This window comes from Schistocerca nitens, chromosome 2 (genome assembly GCF_023898315.1).
Source record: "Schistocerca nitens isolate TAMUIC-IGC-003100 chromosome 2, iqSchNite1.1, whole genome shotgun sequence".
Taxonomy (NCBI): domain Eukaryota; kingdom Metazoa; phylum Arthropoda; class Insecta; order Orthoptera; family Acrididae; genus Schistocerca; species Schistocerca nitens.
This window is the reverse complement of record NC_064615.1, coordinates 408194165-408213814: the sequence shown is the minus strand read 5'-3', so window position 1 is coordinate 408213814 and position 19650 is coordinate 408194165. Positions and strand designations below refer to the sequence as shown.

At 40.2% G+C, this 19650-nt stretch overlaps 1 protein-coding gene across 1 annotated transcript in view; it reads right to left on the bottom strand.

Annotated features, from left to right (window-relative positions):
- Positions 1–238: 238 nt before the first annotated feature.
- LOC126236260 (GPI inositol-deacylase) overlaps positions 239–19650 on the bottom strand; it is a 169478-nt gene continuing 150066 nt past the window's right edge. Inside the window, exons 13-15 of the mRNA XM_049945414.1 lie at positions 18814–19541; positions 18633–18734; positions 239–637 (exon numbers count right to left, since the gene is read on the bottom strand). Coding sequence (XP_049801371.1) covers positions 478–637; positions 18633–18734; positions 18814–19541 — 990 coding nt within the window. The 3' untranslated portion in view covers positions 239–477. The remainder of the gene's footprint in view (positions 638–18632; positions 18735–18813; positions 19542–19650) is intronic.

Genomic DNA, 19650 nt, shown 5'->3' with positions numbered 1-19650 from the left:
TCAGGAAGTTTTAACACCACTGAGTTAGACACAAACAGATTGAGCATGTCTGATGTGGTATTTACTTTAGTGACATACTTGATTTAACTGTAGTGGAACGCTGTAGAGCTAATTGTAGGAGTTGAAAGCTGAGTTTATCAGGATGTTTAGCAAACTAGAGAAAACATTTCTATTTTTGCACTGCACCAAGGAATATGAGGGAAAAGGAAGCAAATGGCAAAGTAAGTGCTCTAAAAAATATTGAGGCAAGACTGCTCATAATTCTGCTTTACTCTGATGTTACACAAAATATAAATTACTCATAAATATTTAGTATCTAATTCACAATCCATGAATACTACAAATACATCTCTATAACAAACATATAAATATCACATCTGTTCTTTGTTACAAATTTTGTACAGTCTTTGTTAAGTAGCAAAAAAAAGCACATATAAGAACACACGAAAATAAAGTCTATATGTTAAACATCAAATATCACATTGATGAAGAAGATGGGAAGAACATTTGGTGAATGGTAACAATAGCAACTGCTGTTGCCAATACAGGACTCATTACATAAAGTGACAATGGGCCATAGCAGAAAGCAAAGACCGCAAGTCCATACAACGTTTTTGAGACAGCATTGTAGTATTTTCTGAAAGCAAAAATATAGTATAAGTTATCTCATAGCACCCACACTATAGAATCAAAATTGTCTTAATTTTGAGTTACTTGTTCCTAAGTAGCTACGAGTTGGATGTCATACTCGAAAATATAATCAAATATATTTGGACTTTATAAAATAACTTAAGAAACAATCGCATATTCTGTTGTAATTTTTGTTAACATTAAAGTCAAGACATCAAAAGACATGAAATGGTAGGAATTTCTTGCCATGGGTGGACAAGGATAAGAAGTAGTAGATATCAGTAAAATGCATGAGTAGTGGCACTCTCTGAGCTACATGTCTACTGGTAGTGTCCTATGCTTACCGTATATATTTTGATTTTTGTAATGACTTACCTCCCACTGTCTGAGCTACTCACATACTTCTGTGAAAAAGATGAAGTCCTTAAAAATCAAGCCGTGGCTCCCATTGGCATAGAAAAGCCACATACATCTCTCCACTACACCAGTCAAGTACTGTTGCCATGTCATTGGCTCTGCTGCAACGGTGTGGAGTGGTGTTTTTGAGGTGGTCATAATACTGGTGCAGCCCATGACATCTTGTTCACTGTAATTCTCAGATTCCTCATTCTGCCTACACCATTGGAATTAGAAACGAGATTTTTCTGAGAATGTCACACCAGCTTGCACTACCCATTCCAACAGCAATATTTAAGATGTTACAGCAGTCTTTCATGGTGATGGATGAAACACCATTAGAATTGTTGTGCATGTTAGTGAGCATACAAGTCCTGTAGTATGAAATGGATTTGGAGAAACATGAACTTGAACTCCTAGAAAGACTTTGAATAATTGGGAAACGGATAATGTCAATAAAACAGCAGAAACAATCCACTAGCATTCTATTACAAGATTAATGGTAAACTTCTGAAGCCTCTTTTATTGTTTAAATACAGACGGGTAAAATTATGAAGTTTTACAAAATGAAGTAAAAGTCAGTAGTAGGGAGGACGAATGGGAGGGTTGTAGGAAAGTGCAGTGCTTTATGTAACGAAACTGCATAGAAGATGCTTGTGCGACCAATTCTAGGGGAGTACTCGAGAATCTGGGATCCTTATCACACGTTATTGACAGCATTTATTCAATGAATTAAGAAACATGCTTCTGTGCCTAACAAGCTAGTAGAGCACCTAAGAAACTGTAACAGAGATGGACAAGAAATTTAAATTGTGTTCTCCGAAAGAAAGATATTACTGATCTCATAAAATCCTATGGATAAATTTTGACAACCATTATTTGAAGTAGACTATACAAGAACTCTACTGACCTTGTTGCATATTTCACATAGGCATCAAAGAGAGATTTTAGCAGGTATGCCCATTTCATCTGTAATGGAATAGAATAGGATGTTGTGGTGCAGTACTAGTACTTGTAGAAAGTACTTTGTAGCAGGTACTGCACAGTGACTTGTGGATGTAGAGCAGGAGCACTGGGGATACTTATCAATCTTTCCATCATCTATGCTTCTTATATATCTTCTAAGAACTCAAGAATGTGTGTGTACAGCCTATCCTCTGGCAACTGTAGCTTCTCTGTCATGAAGTTTCAAATTCTGCCGTTGTACACAACTTGAATGGTGGTGACACACTAACCACCTCAGATTGACATACTACCCTTCCGCCATGAACATCTCTCAAATGATACCTTATAGCAGAGATGCACAGACACAGAGGGGCCAGTCATCGATCTTACAATGGCCTGTCCCTCATTGTTTGCTCTTGTAAACTTTTTTACTCATCCTTCATACCCCCCCAGAAAGTAGAGGGTGCATCATATAGAACTTAGTCCTTGTGGGGCACTGACTGAAATTGAGGCAGGGGGATCCCAATTCGGAATATTCCCCCCCCCCCCCCCCCCCCCGTACATAGTCCATCAGTAAGTCTCTACACCCCTGCCTTATAGTCTTTACTGAAATGCATTACTGATCAAACACAGCAAACCAAATGTAACTGATTACTTCTGCCTTTGTCAGTGTTGTAGGCTTATGGAGTAAAGACTGACTGCAGCACATCTTTCGACGAGTGACCTCATACAGAATTGCTTTGTGTACTACTGTGACTGACTATTTATCAGTGCCCTTTCATTGTAACTTCATGCAGATTAACCTCTGTAATGCTGTGCACATGTGGAAGTCCCACAGTTCCCTGGAAATTATCACAAATCAGTACTGATTGGTATTTTAATCATGTATCGTATCACTTTTGATTTCCAGTAATGTTTTCAAAAGTTAATAATATCAGAAATGTTACTGGCCATTAAAATTACAGCATCTGGAAGAATTGTCAAAACAACATTTAAATTGTTGTGCATACACAGTATAGTAGGATGAATACATGGTTAAATGTGTGTGCCATTTGCCAATGCACAGGATGCAAATTTTAGTACCCAGAGCTGCTACCTGTAGCAGCAACAATGGCTCTATCATGGCTAGACATTGAGTAGAACTGAGCTTGGATGACAGATACACATACAGGGTGTCCAAAATTAGTTCCAGTTTCAAAACACTGTAGAAACAGAACCACTGCTCAGAATGATGTTAAATTTGAATAGCTTATTATTGACTCTTAATGTAAATGGTGTGGGCTACAAATGACAAATGAATCACAATATAACGGGCAGTGTTTGAACTGCACAATACACTATCCGTACTGCTCAATGAGCATGACTGAACAAGTTTCGCAGTCAACAGTTGTGGCACTGTTCATTATAAAAGCCCATTCACCACAGCAAGTTTGTACCACAATGGATGGGAAAAATTGGTTTTTAATTATCCTGAGGACAAAAACCACAAAAAAGTAAAATGACATTAGTTTCTACTTATCACGAGACTGGTGCAAGACATGTTACATATGCCTTCCAATTGTTTTCTGCCACAAGTGTAAATTGAGTGAGAAACAGCATGTTGCACTACGGATTGGAGTATTTCTGGGGTCACATTCAGAAAGTGTGCCTCCAATTCAGCTATGCTCGTAATAGGAGCACTGAACACAACATATTTCAGATAACCTCACAGCAAGAAGTTGTAAGGATTAAGCAGAAGTTGTAAGGATTAAGATCAGGTGATTTGGACGGGCAGGCTGCAGGAAATGACAGTTTATAATTCTAGCATTTCTGAATGCCTCTGCAGCGACTGCACACACCCACGCGGTCGGAGGGTTGGAATGATGTTGGTGCAAATGACTCTCATAGCATTTATCAGTGACGGTGCTGGTAATAGGATCTGCTGGAGTCATCTCCTCAAAAAAAAATACGGCCCTACAACAAACAATGCCATCAACCTGCATGACACAGTCACCTTTTCACAATGAAATGATACCAGTTGATGTGCATGCAGATTTTTTGTTGCCCATTTTCTGGAAGTCTGCGTATTGACATGTCCTTGGAAATGAAATGCACTTCGCCTGTTCACAGAATGTTCCATGACCATTCACTGTCCATTTCCATGTGAGCAAGAAATTCCAGAGCGAATGTTTGTCTTGCTGGCAGGTCAGCAGGTAGCAACTCCTGAACATGGGTGGTTTTGTATGGACAGCAGTGCAGAATGTTTCATATGATTTTAAGTGCCATGCTTGCAGGAACGTCTAATGTTTGGGCAATTCCCTGCGCACTGCACGTTTGCACACCACCACTCGACAACTCCTGCAATTCTGTGGCCATATCCTCAACAGATGTTGGATCAAATGCTTTCCTCCCTCTGCCACATTGTACTTCAAAATGACGTGTCTTTCAAATTCTGTAATATTTTCTCCAAATTCTTAGTAGACATTGGACAACTGCCTTTTTTCATATCCTTGAGTGTCCGAAACTTCTGGCTGGGCTACTTGTGCACAGGCACTGTTCTTTCATAAGAGCTATATCAGCAGCACACGATCCTGTATGGTGACTGTCATGTTGGGCCCCTGATTATATGCTATTCAAATTCGACCTCATTCTGAGCAGTGGTTCTCTTTCTACGGTGTTTTGAAACTGGGACTTTAATTATGGGCATCCTGTGTGTCATTCCATGTGCTTCAACTTTATGCAAGAGTTCATAGCTCCAGTGAGTGACAAATGGTGTGTGCCAGTCTATTGGCAATCCATGACCAGATGTTTTCCGTACATAAGAGATATAGAGAATTTACTGACCTCTGTATTGAGGTATGTCAGTGTTGCATGGGCAACACGTGGTCATGCATTATCTTGCTGAAAGATATCATCAGATAGACCTCAAAGACAGACTGCAGTTGCTAACCTCAACATGCCAGAAATGTGAAATTTGATGTCCAAATTGCTGGCTACGCAAACCAGAGGCAATCATGTTGTGTGTTGAATGGCACAACGTACCACGCCAGGTGCATAATGAATCCAATCTGGCAATGTTAATACTTCTCAGAGCTTCCACACATTGATATGTCCATTATGATGCTGTACACAAAACTTGGACCAATCTGAAAAGACAGTGTGGGATCACCCCCTGCGTCGACTGCTGTTGTTGAGTACTCCACAGTCTCTTCTTCTGTGTCAAGAAAAGCCACAGCACTGGTCGCTATCCTGACAGTCTGTAGTGCTCCAGATGTCATCGCACTATCTGTGTTTTTTTCTGTGTAAATGCCCTTTTTCTGCCTCATGGGACATGCCGTAGCTGCATGATTCTGCATGGCAGAGTGGCCAATATGTCTGTCCACTCAGGAAATTGTCACATGGAGCTCTTGAGATTCTGTATGACTTGAGTGTGGCCATTCTGAATAAATCATTTTCATATCTGCATGACAGCCATAGGATCCCAGTAATTGTGAGCAGCAATACTGCAGAATGATAAACCACAGTTTTGATAACCCATGTGATCCTGCCTCTATCTAATTCTGATACATGTTTCTCAATACACGAGTCATATCACAATTTTCTCACAACAGACCGGTACTTAAATGTGGTTTCTGAATGATAAAGTCAATGCTTAATATTTCCTTAAAAAGAGAATGCAGAGGGTGTTACTGCCACCTACTTTGTATGGTTGTGTTGAAATGCTACTTGTTTGTGTATCCAAGCTACATTTTGTAATAACAATACTGGAAACTATAGATAATGTAATTTAATCAAATCCTAATCCTGACCTTGTTATCCAGCAGAAGATTGATCCATTATTATTATTATTATGGGACACATAAATTCAGTTTTGTACATAAGACATCTGTTAGGAAAGTATCTGACCTGTTACTGGGGAAAAAATGGCTTACCTGGAGTGTTGGACACCTAATCACCATCAATGTATGAGGTTCATTGAAATGAAATCTGGTCAGTGCATCTATCTTTGCTTTACACATAAGGTGGCACCATGTAACTGCGGGTATGGTGGCACCATCTATTGGTAGAGAGACTGACACGTGCACACTGTTTGATGTTGCATAGTGCCATTGTGATTTCACGCTGAAGAGATGGTGGTCACACAACTTATAGTCCACTACGGAACATGCAGGCGAGTAAGCAGGAACAAAGAGGGGTGATTTAATTTTAGGTGGTGGAGGGAGTTGGAGGCTGTGAAATGTATCAGCGGATGAAGACTGTGTATGGTGAGTACAGTCTGAGTAGTTCAAGTGTTGTGGAATGGCACAAACGATTCCTTGAGGGGCAAGAGTCACTGGAAGAAGATGCTCGTCCTGGACAGGCTCATCGTGTCATCAAACCTGAAATGGTTGCGGAAGTGAATGCTTTAGTCTTGGACAACCGCAGAATCACCATCAATGAGATCTATTGGTTACTGGCTATTAGCATGGGCACCGCCCACACCATAATGTACCAACACTTTAACTATAAAAAAATCTGTGTGCAATGGGTTCCCCACTAGGCAATACTCAAATGGCACTGTCTTTGAGTCATCTACAATGTTATCATGAGGAGGAATACAGCATTCTGTCACGTACTGTCACAGGTGATGAAACATGGTGTCATCATTTTGAATCGGAAAGCAAGTGTCAGAACAAGCAGTGGAAACATGCGACTTCACCACCTCCAAAGAAATCAACAGCTGTGCACACGAGTTCTGCTAAACTCATGATGTCCTCCTCCTTTTTTGACAAGTGCCCACTGCTTGTCGAGTTTGTGGTACAGGGAACCACCATCAATGCCCAGCGTTATCAAGCCACTTTACAGAACCTGACCAGCCATCCAGTCAAAACACTGAGGCATGTTGTCCAATGGTATTATCCTCCTGCATGATAATGCCCGCCCACACACGGCCAATGTGGTGGAGATGACATTGCAGCAGTTTTGGTGGGAAATGCTGGAACACCCACCATACAGTCCCGACCTTTCAGCGTGTAACTTTCATGTCTTTGGACCTCTAAAACAAGCTATTCACAGACATCGATTTGCAATGGATGATGAAGTGTGTGACTGTATCCAGGTGTGGATCTGACAGCAGCCTAGTAGCTTCTTCAAGGGTGGAATCAACTGGCTACTGTCGCAATGGGATAAATGTGCCAACAGTTTTGGCGACTATTTTTGAGTATGTGTATCTGGTTTTTTTGCCAAAAACATTTGAATCAAGTAAAAGGAATGTGCTGGAGCATTGCTGTGATGGAGATGCCAATTTCCTGTCGATCACAAGTCTGGTTTCTTGCGCCGCAATGCACAGGCAATGGAGGACATCCCTATGGTACTCTTTGACGAGTGTTTGACCCTTGGTGTATACTCATGGTGTACTACACTGCGGGAGTCAAAGAAAGCAGTCAGCATCATTTTGATGTTTCTGCACACTTAGCAGGCCTCCTTTAGTCTTGATGACAAGGAATTCTTCCACTGTAATAATTGGGATTTGGTTTCTGGGTCGTACTCTTACACCCAGGACTCATCACCAGTGATTATGGTGTTCATGAAGTCAGGATAACTGTTTGTGGAATCCAGCCTGTCCTGTGAGACTTCAACACAAAGTTGCTTTTGCTCCACTGCCAGCAGCCTAGGCATGAATTTCGCTGATGCTTTCTTCATGGCCAAATCTTCAGTCACAATGAAACATGTCGAAAAAGTGCTGATGCCCACCTTTTCCACAACTTCTCTGATAGACAGGGCTTGTTGACAGCTGACTGGGGTGTGGCTTACTCTCCACCAATGTGCAGCCATCTTTAAACCAGTTCTACCACTCCATAATCTGTATTATGCTCACGGCTTTGCACCAAAAGCCATTTGAATCTTCTGAATGGTTTTCACCTGGCTGTTGCTCAGCTTCTCACAAAATTTGACACAGTAGCGCACTGCTCCAGTTGTTCCATCATTTCCCTGCAATGAAAAACCGAAGCGAGCACTACACACCCTCACTCAATTGCTGCTTGCCAGCAACTGACACTATTGACAGGAAAGGAAAGAATTCATGCATGCGCATGAAGGTTCACAGTCGGAGCATGCAAGCGCGCGTGGATTCAAATCCATCAGGTGCTAAAAAATAATTGGGAAAGGTGGTTACTTTAACAGTAAAATGTATGATCAAAGAATGAGTTGTGGTTGCAGCTGCACACATACCACACTGAAGTCCTGGAGGCCATATTTTGCTTTATTGGGCAGTCTTATTTTTTCTCAGAGACTTCTTTAGTGTTTCTTTCAACTTTCTCCAGTTAATCAATTCATGATTGCATTAAAATAGTTATATCTAAAATATGCAACATGTTTTAGAAACTGAATCCTAAACTCCAGCAAAGATCTGTTTTTATGCAGGTACTTCTACTACATGCGTATTATCCAGTTAGCGATTAAGTTACCTGGTGAAGATAAAAGGTTCCCCACTGGTAAATTCAGTCACATAGCTTGAAGGGATAGCAGAAAGATGAAAGGAGTATATAGAGGGTCTATACAAGGGCAATGTACTTGAGGAAAATATTATGGAAATGGAAGAAGATGTAGATGAAGATGAAATGGGAGATATGATACTGCGTGAAGAGTTTGACAGAGCACTGAAAGACCTGAGTTGAAACAAGGCCCCGGGAGTAGACAACATTCCATGAGAACTACTGACGGCCTTGGGAGAGCCAATCCTGACAAAACTCTACCATCTGGTGAGCAAGATGTACGAGACGGGCGAAATACCGTCAGACTTCAAGAATAATATAATAATTCCAATCCCAAAGAAAGCAGATGTTGACAGATGTGAAAATTACCGAACTATCAGTTTAATAAGTCACGGCTGCAAAATAGTAATGCAAATTCTTTACAGATTAATGGAAAAACTAGTAGAAGCCGACCTCGGGGAAGATCAGTTTGGATTCTGTAGAAATATTGGAACACACAAAGCAATACTGACCCTACGACTTATCTCAGAAGCTAGATTAAGGAAAGGCAAACCTACATTTCTAGCATTTGTAGACTTAGAGAGCGCTTTTGACAATGTTGACTGGAATACTCTCTTTCAAATTCTGAAGATGGCAGGGGTAAAATACAGGTAGCGAAAGGCTATTTACAATTTGTACAGAAACCAGATGGCAGTTATGAGTCGAGGGACATGAAAGGGAAGCAGTGGTTGGGAAGGGAGTGAGACAGGGTTGTACCCTCTCCCCGATGTTATTCAATCTGTATATTGAGCAAGCAGTGAAGGAAACAAAAGAAAAATTCGGAGTAGGTATTAAAATCCATGGAGAAGAAATAAAAACTGAGGTTCGCCGATGACATTGTAATTCTGTCAGAGACAGCAAAGGACTTGGAAGAACAGTTGATCGGAATGGATAGTCTTGAAAGGAGGATATAAGATGAACATCAACAAAAGCAAAACAAGGAAAATGGAATGAAGTCGAATTAAGTCTGGAGATGCTGACGGAATTAGATTAGGAAATGAGACACTTAAAGTGGTAAAGGAGTTTTGCTATTTGGGGAGCAAAATAACTAATGATGGTCGATGTAGAGAGGATATAAAATGTAGATTGGCAATGGCAAGGAAAGCGTTTCTGAAGAAGAGGAATTTCTTAACATCGATTATAGATTTAAGTGTCAAGAAGTCGCTTCTGAAAGTATTTGTATGGAATGTAGCCATGTATGGAAGTGAAACATGGACGATAAATAGTTTGTACAAGAAGAGAATAGAAGCTTTTGAAATGTGGTGCTACAGAAGAATGCTGAAGATTAGATGGGTAGATCACGTAACTAATGAGGAGGTATTGAATAGGATTGGGGAGAAGAGGATTTGGGGCATAACTTGACTAGAAGAAGGGATCGGTTGGCAGGACATGTTCTGAGGCACCAAGGGATCACCAATTTAGTACTGGAGGGCAGCGTGGATGGTAAAAATCGTAGAGGGAGACCAAGAGATGAATACACCAAGCAGATTCAGAAGGTTGTAGGTTGCAGTAGGCACAGGGAGATGAAGAAGCTTGCACAGGATAGAGTAGCATGGAAAGCTGCATCAAACCAGTCTCAGGACTGAAGACCACAACAACAACAACAGCTTGAATTCATAAAGCTTCAGACATGTCTCTGTTTCCTCTACACTCAGGACAGTCATCATCTACACAAAAATATGGTATCTTTCACATTTCAATGACAGTATTATGAACACAAAAGATTGATACTCATCATATAGCGGACATGTTGAGTTGCAGAGAGGCTCAACAAAAATACTACTAAACATGTATTTCTTCCCAAATAAGCAATACACACACACACACACACACACACACACACACACACACACACACATATATATATATATATATATATATATATATATATATATATATATATATATATATTCACTCAAATGCAGCTCACACACAAATGACCACTGTCTCTGGCTGCTGGGGCCAGGCTACAAGCAAGTGCTCATAATGGGAGATGCAGTTGGGTAGTGGGACGGGGAGGGGGAGGGAGAGCAGGGACGGTGTAGTACTGTTTGTGGGAGTATGCAGGTACCAGAGATGAGTTGGAGAAACGGTAGGGCAGCTAGATGCAATCGGAAGGTTACATGGCCGGGGGTGGAAAGGGAGAGGAGTAAAAAGACTGTGTGTGCACTTGTAGAATATAAGGCAGTGGAGTGGGAACAGAGAAGGGGATAGGTGGGTGGAGGACAATGACTAATGAAGGTTGGGGGCCAGGAGGGTTACGGGAACTTAGGATACATTGCGGGGTGAGTTTCCACCTGTGCAGTTTATCCTTACCTGGTTCAAATTCATTGATGACATCTCTTGTGATCTGGAATGAAGGTGAAGACACCCTATCCACATTACTCCATAACCTCAACTCCTCCATTCACTTCACCTGGTCCTCCTCAAACCAACAAGCCACTTTTCTTGGCATGGCTCTCCACCTCAAAGATGGCTACATCAGTGCCTGTGTCCATATCAAACGTACCAACCACCAACAATACCTCCGCTTCGACAGTTGCCACCCATTCCATACCAAGAAGTCTCTTTCATACAAGCCTAGCTACCCATGGCCATCACATCTGTAGTGATGAGCAGTCCCTCTCAAAATATACCAAGGGTCTCAATGAGGCCTTCACAGACCATCATCACCCTCATAACCTTGTACACAAATATATCTCCCATGCCTTATCAATCTAGTCACCCACCACCTCCTGAAGTCCCACCATCTAGCCACAGAGGAGCATTCCCCTTATGACTCAGTACCACCTAGGGCTGGAGAACTGCATGTTGATTTATTTATTTACACGTCAAGTTCCGTATGACCAAATTGAGGAGCAAATGTCCGACATCATGGAATGTGTCAGTACATGAAATTGCAACATAAAAGCAATAACATATAAAAATAAAATGTTTATGAACCCAAAAAAAGTCAAGCCATAAAGTTAAGTAAACACAATCAACAATACAGCAAGAATAAATTTAATATTTCAAGGAAGTCCTCGACATAATAGGAGTGACTCCTGAGGAAACTCTTCCGTTTTGATTTGAAAGCACATGGATTGCTGCTAAGATTATTGAAAATGGGATGCAGCGGTATATTGCACACCTTTTTGCATAAGAGTTAAGGCAGTCCGATCCAAATGCAGGTTTGATTTCTGCCAAATATTAACTGAGCGAAAGCTGCTTATTCTTGGGAATAAGCTGATATTGTTAACAAGAAATGACAGTAAAGAATATACAAGTTGTACACAAAGTTTGGGAACACTTTCAATTATTTACTGCACAAGAACCAAACATTGTACAGATATCATACATACGTCATTTTGAAGAGAAACCCTGAAAGTTTTTTTTTTTTTTTTTTTCCATGTATGCCACCACAGCGTAGTTTGGTAATTTGCCGATAGTCAGTGCCAGTCGCAAACATGGTGAGTTCAGGTGCGGAGCGAGCTTTCTGTGTGTTGGAGTTTGACAAAAACAAGTGTGCTACAGCTGTTCAATGGATGTTTAGACCAAGGAAGGCCATTTACCACTGGCACAAAAAATTCATTATGACGGGTTGATGTAGCAGAGCTCCGGAAGAGAATACAGGAAGCGACTGCTACAGTCGACGATGCCATGCTGGGACGAGTATGGCAAGAATTCGATTACAATACTGACATCTGCCAGGTCACTCATGGTTCGCATATCAAATGTTTGTAAAAATAACTTTCAGAGTTTCCTTCAAAATGCAATATGTATGACATCTGTACAATGTTTAGTTCTTGTGCAATAAATAATTGAAAGTGTTTCCAGACTTCAGGTACACCATGTATATATTGAGAGGCCAATGTCAAAATACCCAGACTGGTGAAAAGAGGCGACAAGAGGTTCGCAAACTCACTCCATAATATAATACCATATGACATAAGCGAATGAAAATAAGCAAAGCAGACTAATTTTAGCGTAGAATGGTCACTTACTTCAGATAACATTCAAATAGTAAAAATGGTAGCATTAAGTCTTTGAACAAAATCCTGAACGTGTGCTTTCCACAACAGTTTACTACGAACACCTGGAAATTTGAACTGTTCAGTTTCACAAATCATATGCCCATTCTGTGAAATTAAAACATCGGGTTTTGTTGAATTGTGTGTTAGAAACTGTAAAAACTGAGTCTTACTGATTTAGTGTTAGTTTATTTTCTCAAGCCATGAGCTTATATCATGAAACTGAGAAACTGTTGCACACAACATCCTTTACTACCAAGCTAGTGTCATCAGCAAACAGAAATATTTTAGAGTTGCTACGGGCATATCATTTATATAAATAAGGAACAGGAGTGTTCCCAACACTGATAGATGATATACCCCCCCCCCCCCCCCCCCCCACTTTTGAGTGTACCCCACTCAGACCCCACATCACAGCCATTCTCAACACTGTGAATAATGACCTTTTGCTGTCTGTTGCTAAAGTAAGTGATGAACCAATTGTGAGCAACTCCCCGTATTCCATAATGATCCAACTTCTGGAGCAATGTTTAGTGATCAACACAATCAAATGCCTTAGTTAAATAAAAAAAATATGCCTAGTGTTCAAAACCTTTTGTTTAATCCATCTAGTACCTCTCAGAGAAAAAAGACTATAGCATTTTCAGTTGTTAAATGACTTCTAAAGCCGAAGAGTACACTTGATAGCAAATTGTGTGATATAAAATAATCAATTATCCTTACATACACAGCCTTTTCAATAACTTTAGCAAACACTGATGGCATAGAAATAGGTCTCAAATTGTCATGTACACCACAGTACTATAATATTCTGCTACGCACTCCATCATATCCATGAGAGTCCTTAGCCTTCAGTGACTTAATTATTGACTCAATCTCCCCCTTGTCTGAATCACAGAGGAGTATTTCAGACATCAATCTCGGAAAGGCATTTGCCAAGAGAGTTATATGATTCCCTGTAGAGACTAAATTTTTATTTAATTCACCAGCAAAGCTCAGAAAAATGATTGTTAAATACTGTACATATATCTGATTTATCAGTAACAGAACTATTTTTACTGCGAACTGACTTTATATCGTCGACCTTGTGCTGCTGACCAGACACTTCCTTAACAACTGACCATATGGTTTTAATTTTATCCTGTGAATTAGTTATTCTATTTGCGCACCACATACTCTTTGCCTTCCTAATAACATTTTAAGTACCTTACAATACTGTTTGCAATGGGCTACTGTAGCTTGATGCTGACTACTAACATTTTGATATAATTCCCACTTTGTTTTACGTGATATCCTTATCCCACGAGTCAGCCACCCATGCTGCCTTTTACTGCTAGTACTCCGTTTAGAACATTCTAATGGAAAGCAACTCTCAAAGAACATGAGAACTTTGTTAAGGAAAGCATTATATTTGTTTTCTATGTTGTCAGCACTATAAACATACTGCCACTCTTGTTCCTTGACGAGGTTTAAAATACTTTCTATTGTCGCCGTATTAACTTTCCTACATAGTTTGTAATTATATGTGACATTTGTTTGGGTAAAAAAGCCTTTTAGTATTAAACTGGTCTGAAAGGCCATTCACCCTTTTACTAACAAGATGCCCATCCAGTAATGAAGACTGAATAAAAATATTGTCTATGGCTGTGCTACTGTTGCCCAGCACCATAGTTGGAAAAAACAAAGTCTGCATCAGATCATGAGAATTTAGGAGATCCAACATCCTTTTTCTTGCACAATCATATACAAAATTAATATTGAAGTCACCACTTACAATTAATTTCTGGTACTTCCTATAAAGTGAATCAAGAACCCTCTCTAATTTCAGCAGAAATGCTCTGAAGTCAGAGTTAGGGGACCTATGAACAACAAAAATTAGAAGTTTAGTTTCACTAAATTCAACTGCCCAGCACAACATTCAAATATCTGTTCAGTGCAGTACCGTGATACATCTATGGACTCAAATGGAATGCTGTTTTTATGTACATGGCCACACCCCCACTCCGCAAGGAACTCCTTGAAAAACAGCCAGGTAATTTGTATCCTGGCAAAGGAAGGCTCTGAATAGTCAAATTATTTAAGTGGTGCTCTGACATACCAATAAGTTCAGACTCAACATCTATAAGCAGTTCATTAACTTTATCTCTAATACCTCTTATATTTTGATGAAATATGCTAATTCCTTCTATACTTGGAAGCATGACGTCCTCTGAAGGTGATCCCTTAGTTAGAGGGATTTCCTTTAAGCAGGTATACCTACCAGCCGACGTCAATCTCAAGAAGGCAACATTGACACCAACTACTACAGGAATATTTCCATGAGTGATCCCACCACTGCCCACTACACTGTCACCTATAAGCTTTGCCAGCCTCCCCTTCTCATACTTACTGAGGTGCAGGCCATGCCTAGTGAAATCCCATCTACTGATAGACTCAACTGGCACCACTGAAATGTGACCCGTGCCCTCTGCCATCAGTACCTCCTCCAGCCCCATGTTAATGCGCTTAACAGCCGCATTAAGATGGGGCCGCTCATGATGCTGTAACAGTTGTACGAAATCCACATTAGTGCCACTAATTGAGTAGTTATCTTTACCAGGTCACCACCTACATCATTTTCCCGTTCCCTATCAAGACTACTCCCTGCTCCACCCACATCACTACCTGATCCTCTTTTGTAAAATTCCTACCTAACTCCCCTATGCTGTCAGTCACCTGAGTGAACCCTGCATTAGGCTTCACAATGCTGGTGACCTGGTACTCACTCCCCAACACTTCCTGCAACTACTGGCCCACACCTCTACCATGCTAACTACCTAGAAGCATAATCTTCTTCTTTCTGTTAGACTTCGCAACTAACCTAGGCCTCTTAACTGCTGAGGACTGCTGCATGTTTCCTACACCTACAGCAACAAGAGGCTCCTCTCCACTTAACTCTGACAGTTGGTCAAATCTGTTGGATATACACAAAGTACAACTGTCTGATACCTCCTCCTCAAATTATCTAGTTCCTCTTTTGCATATTTTAACTGCACCTGAAGGGCACAGATCTTATGCTCCTGCTCCTCTATCAACTCATTTCTATTGCAGATTCTACATTCCCAGGAGAGGATCTTGCTAGAATGCCCACTGGCTTCCACACTGCATTCCCCCAATGAAAATACTTTGAACTAATCCCACAGCAGAACCACTACTCACAAACCTACAACAGAGCCCACACTTCTCACTAAAGGCAAAATTTTACAGTTACCGAAAAAAAACTATATGTCTACGTTACCTAAGTTCAGTTACACCAATAGAACTATTTATAGAACCAACAATAGTGGTCTCAAAATTCTCTCTCTAGTAGGAAAGCAACTACTTTTATTAACACTATTAAACCACAACTAAAAACCTTCACAAAATTTTTAGCTAAAACCTAAAATTCAAGCAGCCACTGGAACTCTCAATTAAGTTAAAACAGTGAATGAAAATTTTACTGAAATATTTCACTAGAAACAATAAGAAATGTCAGCTGAAAACTAAAGCATGAAATTTACTAAATCACTTTAATGCACAGAAAACTCTAAAAGACACAACAAACATTTCCAAAAGTTTATCAAATCGTTATTTCACCACAAACAGCATGAAACACCGTTGAAAACTATTAAATTTAATAACTATAACAGTGCACAAATAACTTTGTCAGTACTTAGCTTTATAACCGCTACAGTTGCAACTGCACTGCGAAATGTAAAAACACTACTGAGGTGCGAGGCTTGGATTCTCTGCCGGGGTTTTGACCATCTCTCATTGTGCCCTAAAATGAGGAATGTCCTACCCACTATCCTCCCCATCCCTCCCACAGTGATATTTTGACACTCACAAAACATACACAATATCGTCCACTCCTACACAACCCCTGCTCCCAACCCCTTCCCTCATGGCTCATATCCCTGTAGTAGACCTAGATGCAAGACCTATCTTGTATATCCTCCCACCACTTCAGTCTGGTCACAAGCATCACCTATCCAATCAAAGGCAGGGATAGCTGTGAAATCAGTCACGTGATCTACAAGCTAAGCTCCAACCACTGTGCTTCACTGTACATGGGCATGACAACTAACAAGCTGTCTGCCTGCATGACTGGCCACTGACAAAATGTGGCCAAGAAACAGATGAACAACCCATTTGCTGAGCACCCTGCCCAACACAACATTCTTCATTTTAATTTCTTCACAGCCTGTGCCATTTGAATCTTTCCTACTAACACCAGCTTTTCTGAATTGCGCACATGGAACTCTCCCTGCAATATACCCTTTGTTACCATAACACTTGTGGCTTCAACCTTTATCAGTCATTGTTCTTCAACCATCTAGCCCCTTCCCTTTTCCCCACTCCACAACCAACTATTCAACAAGTGCACTTCCCCCCTTTTCCGCCAACCCCCCTTCCCTCCACCCTGCTGTCCAACCTCCTGACTGCATGTATCTGCATCTCTCCACCTCGTCCCAGTATACTCCCACAAACAGCTGTCCCCCCCTCCCCCAATCCACACCCTGCTCTCCCTCCCCTCCCCATCTCAGCTTGCTTCTTCCATCATGCTCGAAGTTTGGCCCCGGTAGCCAGAGACAGTCGTCGTGTGTGTGGGCTGCATTTGCAAGAATGTGTGTGTGTATGTTGTCTGTTTAGGAAGAAGACCTTCTGGCCGAAAGCTTACTTGCTTAGTACTCTTTTTGTTGTGCCTAACTGCAACTCAACATCTTTGCTATGTGATGAGTAGCAATCTTTCCTTTTCATACTATTGTCATTATTCCAGATTTTACATATTTAAATCTGTAAATAGATTATGCACCTACACAGAGTATTTTTGCTTAGATGTAGTTATAGTTTCAGCAAGACACACCTTTTTGATTGACTCACAGACTTATAACCTGATGGAGCCGATGGTGACAATATGGAGCGTGACGAAGGCCCATGAGGCACTGCTTAAATTAAACTTCAAAAACAGTGGCTGGGAAATTTTGATGTCCAAGTGCTAGTCTGGACAACAGGTTATTTTTCATTAACAGTTAAATTTTTGCTCATGGGAAGGAGAGACCGGTTGGGATAACTTTTCCATTGTGCTTACGGCTGCACTTACTACAGCTAGAATAATGGAATGGATCCAAGTATGCTTTGTAATGGGAAGCTAGAATTGTAGTTTTCTTGGAAAGTTATACATAATGGTCAATTGGAAAGTAGAGCAAATGATATTACTAGAGAAGTATGAAAGCCAAACTAGGAGTGACAAGTGATATTGGGATTCATCCGGCAATAACCAATGGTGAAGAAGAAGAAGAAGAAGAAGAAGAAGAAGAAGAAGAAGAAGAAAAAGATTTCACTAGCACAAGCTGGTTATGGCCTCCATTCGAACATGTACATGCTGTGCCATGTCTACTTGACCAACTCCTACAGCATTCATGAAATGACCATCCTACACTTCTCAATCATTTCTACAAAAAAGTTGTAATCCCCACCAATGAAAAGGAGAACACATATTGAGTTCCTGACCCTCAGATAGTGCACCAGAAGTTATGCGTTAAGTTCCAAGCATATCCCATCTTGTGGAATGAGAGAAGGAGAAACTGTTGACAGAGATCTGTTATTTAGGTGGGGACATTCAGGTACATCTGACCCTCTTAGTGCTATTTGCCAGAATCAGGTTCCATTCTTTCTCCTCTCCTTGTTTCATTGTTACCAAAAATTTAAACACAATGTTACACTCTCCAAACATTTATCTCTATCCCCCACCAACACAAAATATGTCAGAGTGAAAGTAACACTCGGACTTCGCAGAAGTAAGGCTTCCATTTGGTGTGAATGAAGAAAACCTTCTTGATTTAGGGAGCTGAATTAGGAACTTCATAGCCAACAATTGTATTTACATTTTAGTAGTGTGATGGTTTTGGAAAAATCCGTGCACTGCAAGGTGGCAACATTCTAAAACCAAAGCAGACTTTTTCCTTCTGTGTGTGACATCTCAGGATCATAACTGTATGATGAATGCTGATACAATAGCAGTCACTTTATTTACTTAAGATATCTTTCTGACTCATATCAGTGAACTATTAAACAGTAATCTGGTCTTCCTGTTTTTTTTTTACAACTATGGAATATTTAACTAGTTAAAAATACTTACAAATTATTTTTTGGCACATTTGTCTGCCACAGAAATCCTGCACAAGTACAGAGAACAACACTTAAAGGCAGCGATGGATCAGGTTCCAGTCTTCTATTATACCTACATTAAAGGAAAAAGCTATCAGAACACAGCAAAATATTACATTATCAAGTCCGTAAACATTATTTTTTGTACAAACCTGTAATTATGAGCCCACACTAGGGCACTTGGCACATTAAGAGCACACACTGTGAGCCAGATTATAAAAATGGTAAAATTAAAATGGAGTGCAGAAAGAGAGTTGTCACTGTTCTTGCTTTGCTTTGCATCTGGAGTTGCTCCCTTTTCTGTTTCATCTTTTACTTTGTTTTCTTCATTACCATTACTTCCACCCTTCTCATTTTTCTTCTCATTGAGGTCATCAGCCTGGGCAGCATCATTATTAGTAACTTCATTATTTGTAACTTCGTTATTTGTAACTTCGTTATTTGTAACTTCGTTATTTGTAACTTCGTTATTTGTAACTTCGTTATTTGTAACTTCGTTATTTGTAACTTCGTTATTTGTAACTTCGTTATTTGTAACTTCGTTATTTGTAACTTCACTATTTGTAACTTCACTATTTGTAACTTCACTATTTGTAACTTCACTATTTGTAACTTCACTATTTGTAACTTCATTATTTGTATCATTTTCTTTGTGCTCTAATTCAGGAATTTCGTCATCATCTTTCCTAGTGTTCTCCAAAGCAGTTTCATTCTCTTCATTCGTTTTATCTTCTATATTGTTGTCCTCTTCCTTTTCTTCTTCCTTGTTCCTGTCTGGCAAGTTCTGTTTCATTTTAGTAGCACCTTTCAAAGTTTTTGCAATGAAATGGAGAGACATTCTCACCAGTTGCTCGAGGTAATCTTCATACATTTTGCACAACTAGAAAGAAAAGGGGAAATGATAGACACACAACAATTTTATAGACTGATAGATATTGCTGAACTGTCCATATTTCTTTTTTACATCTTAGTAGTACTAAGCATTTAAA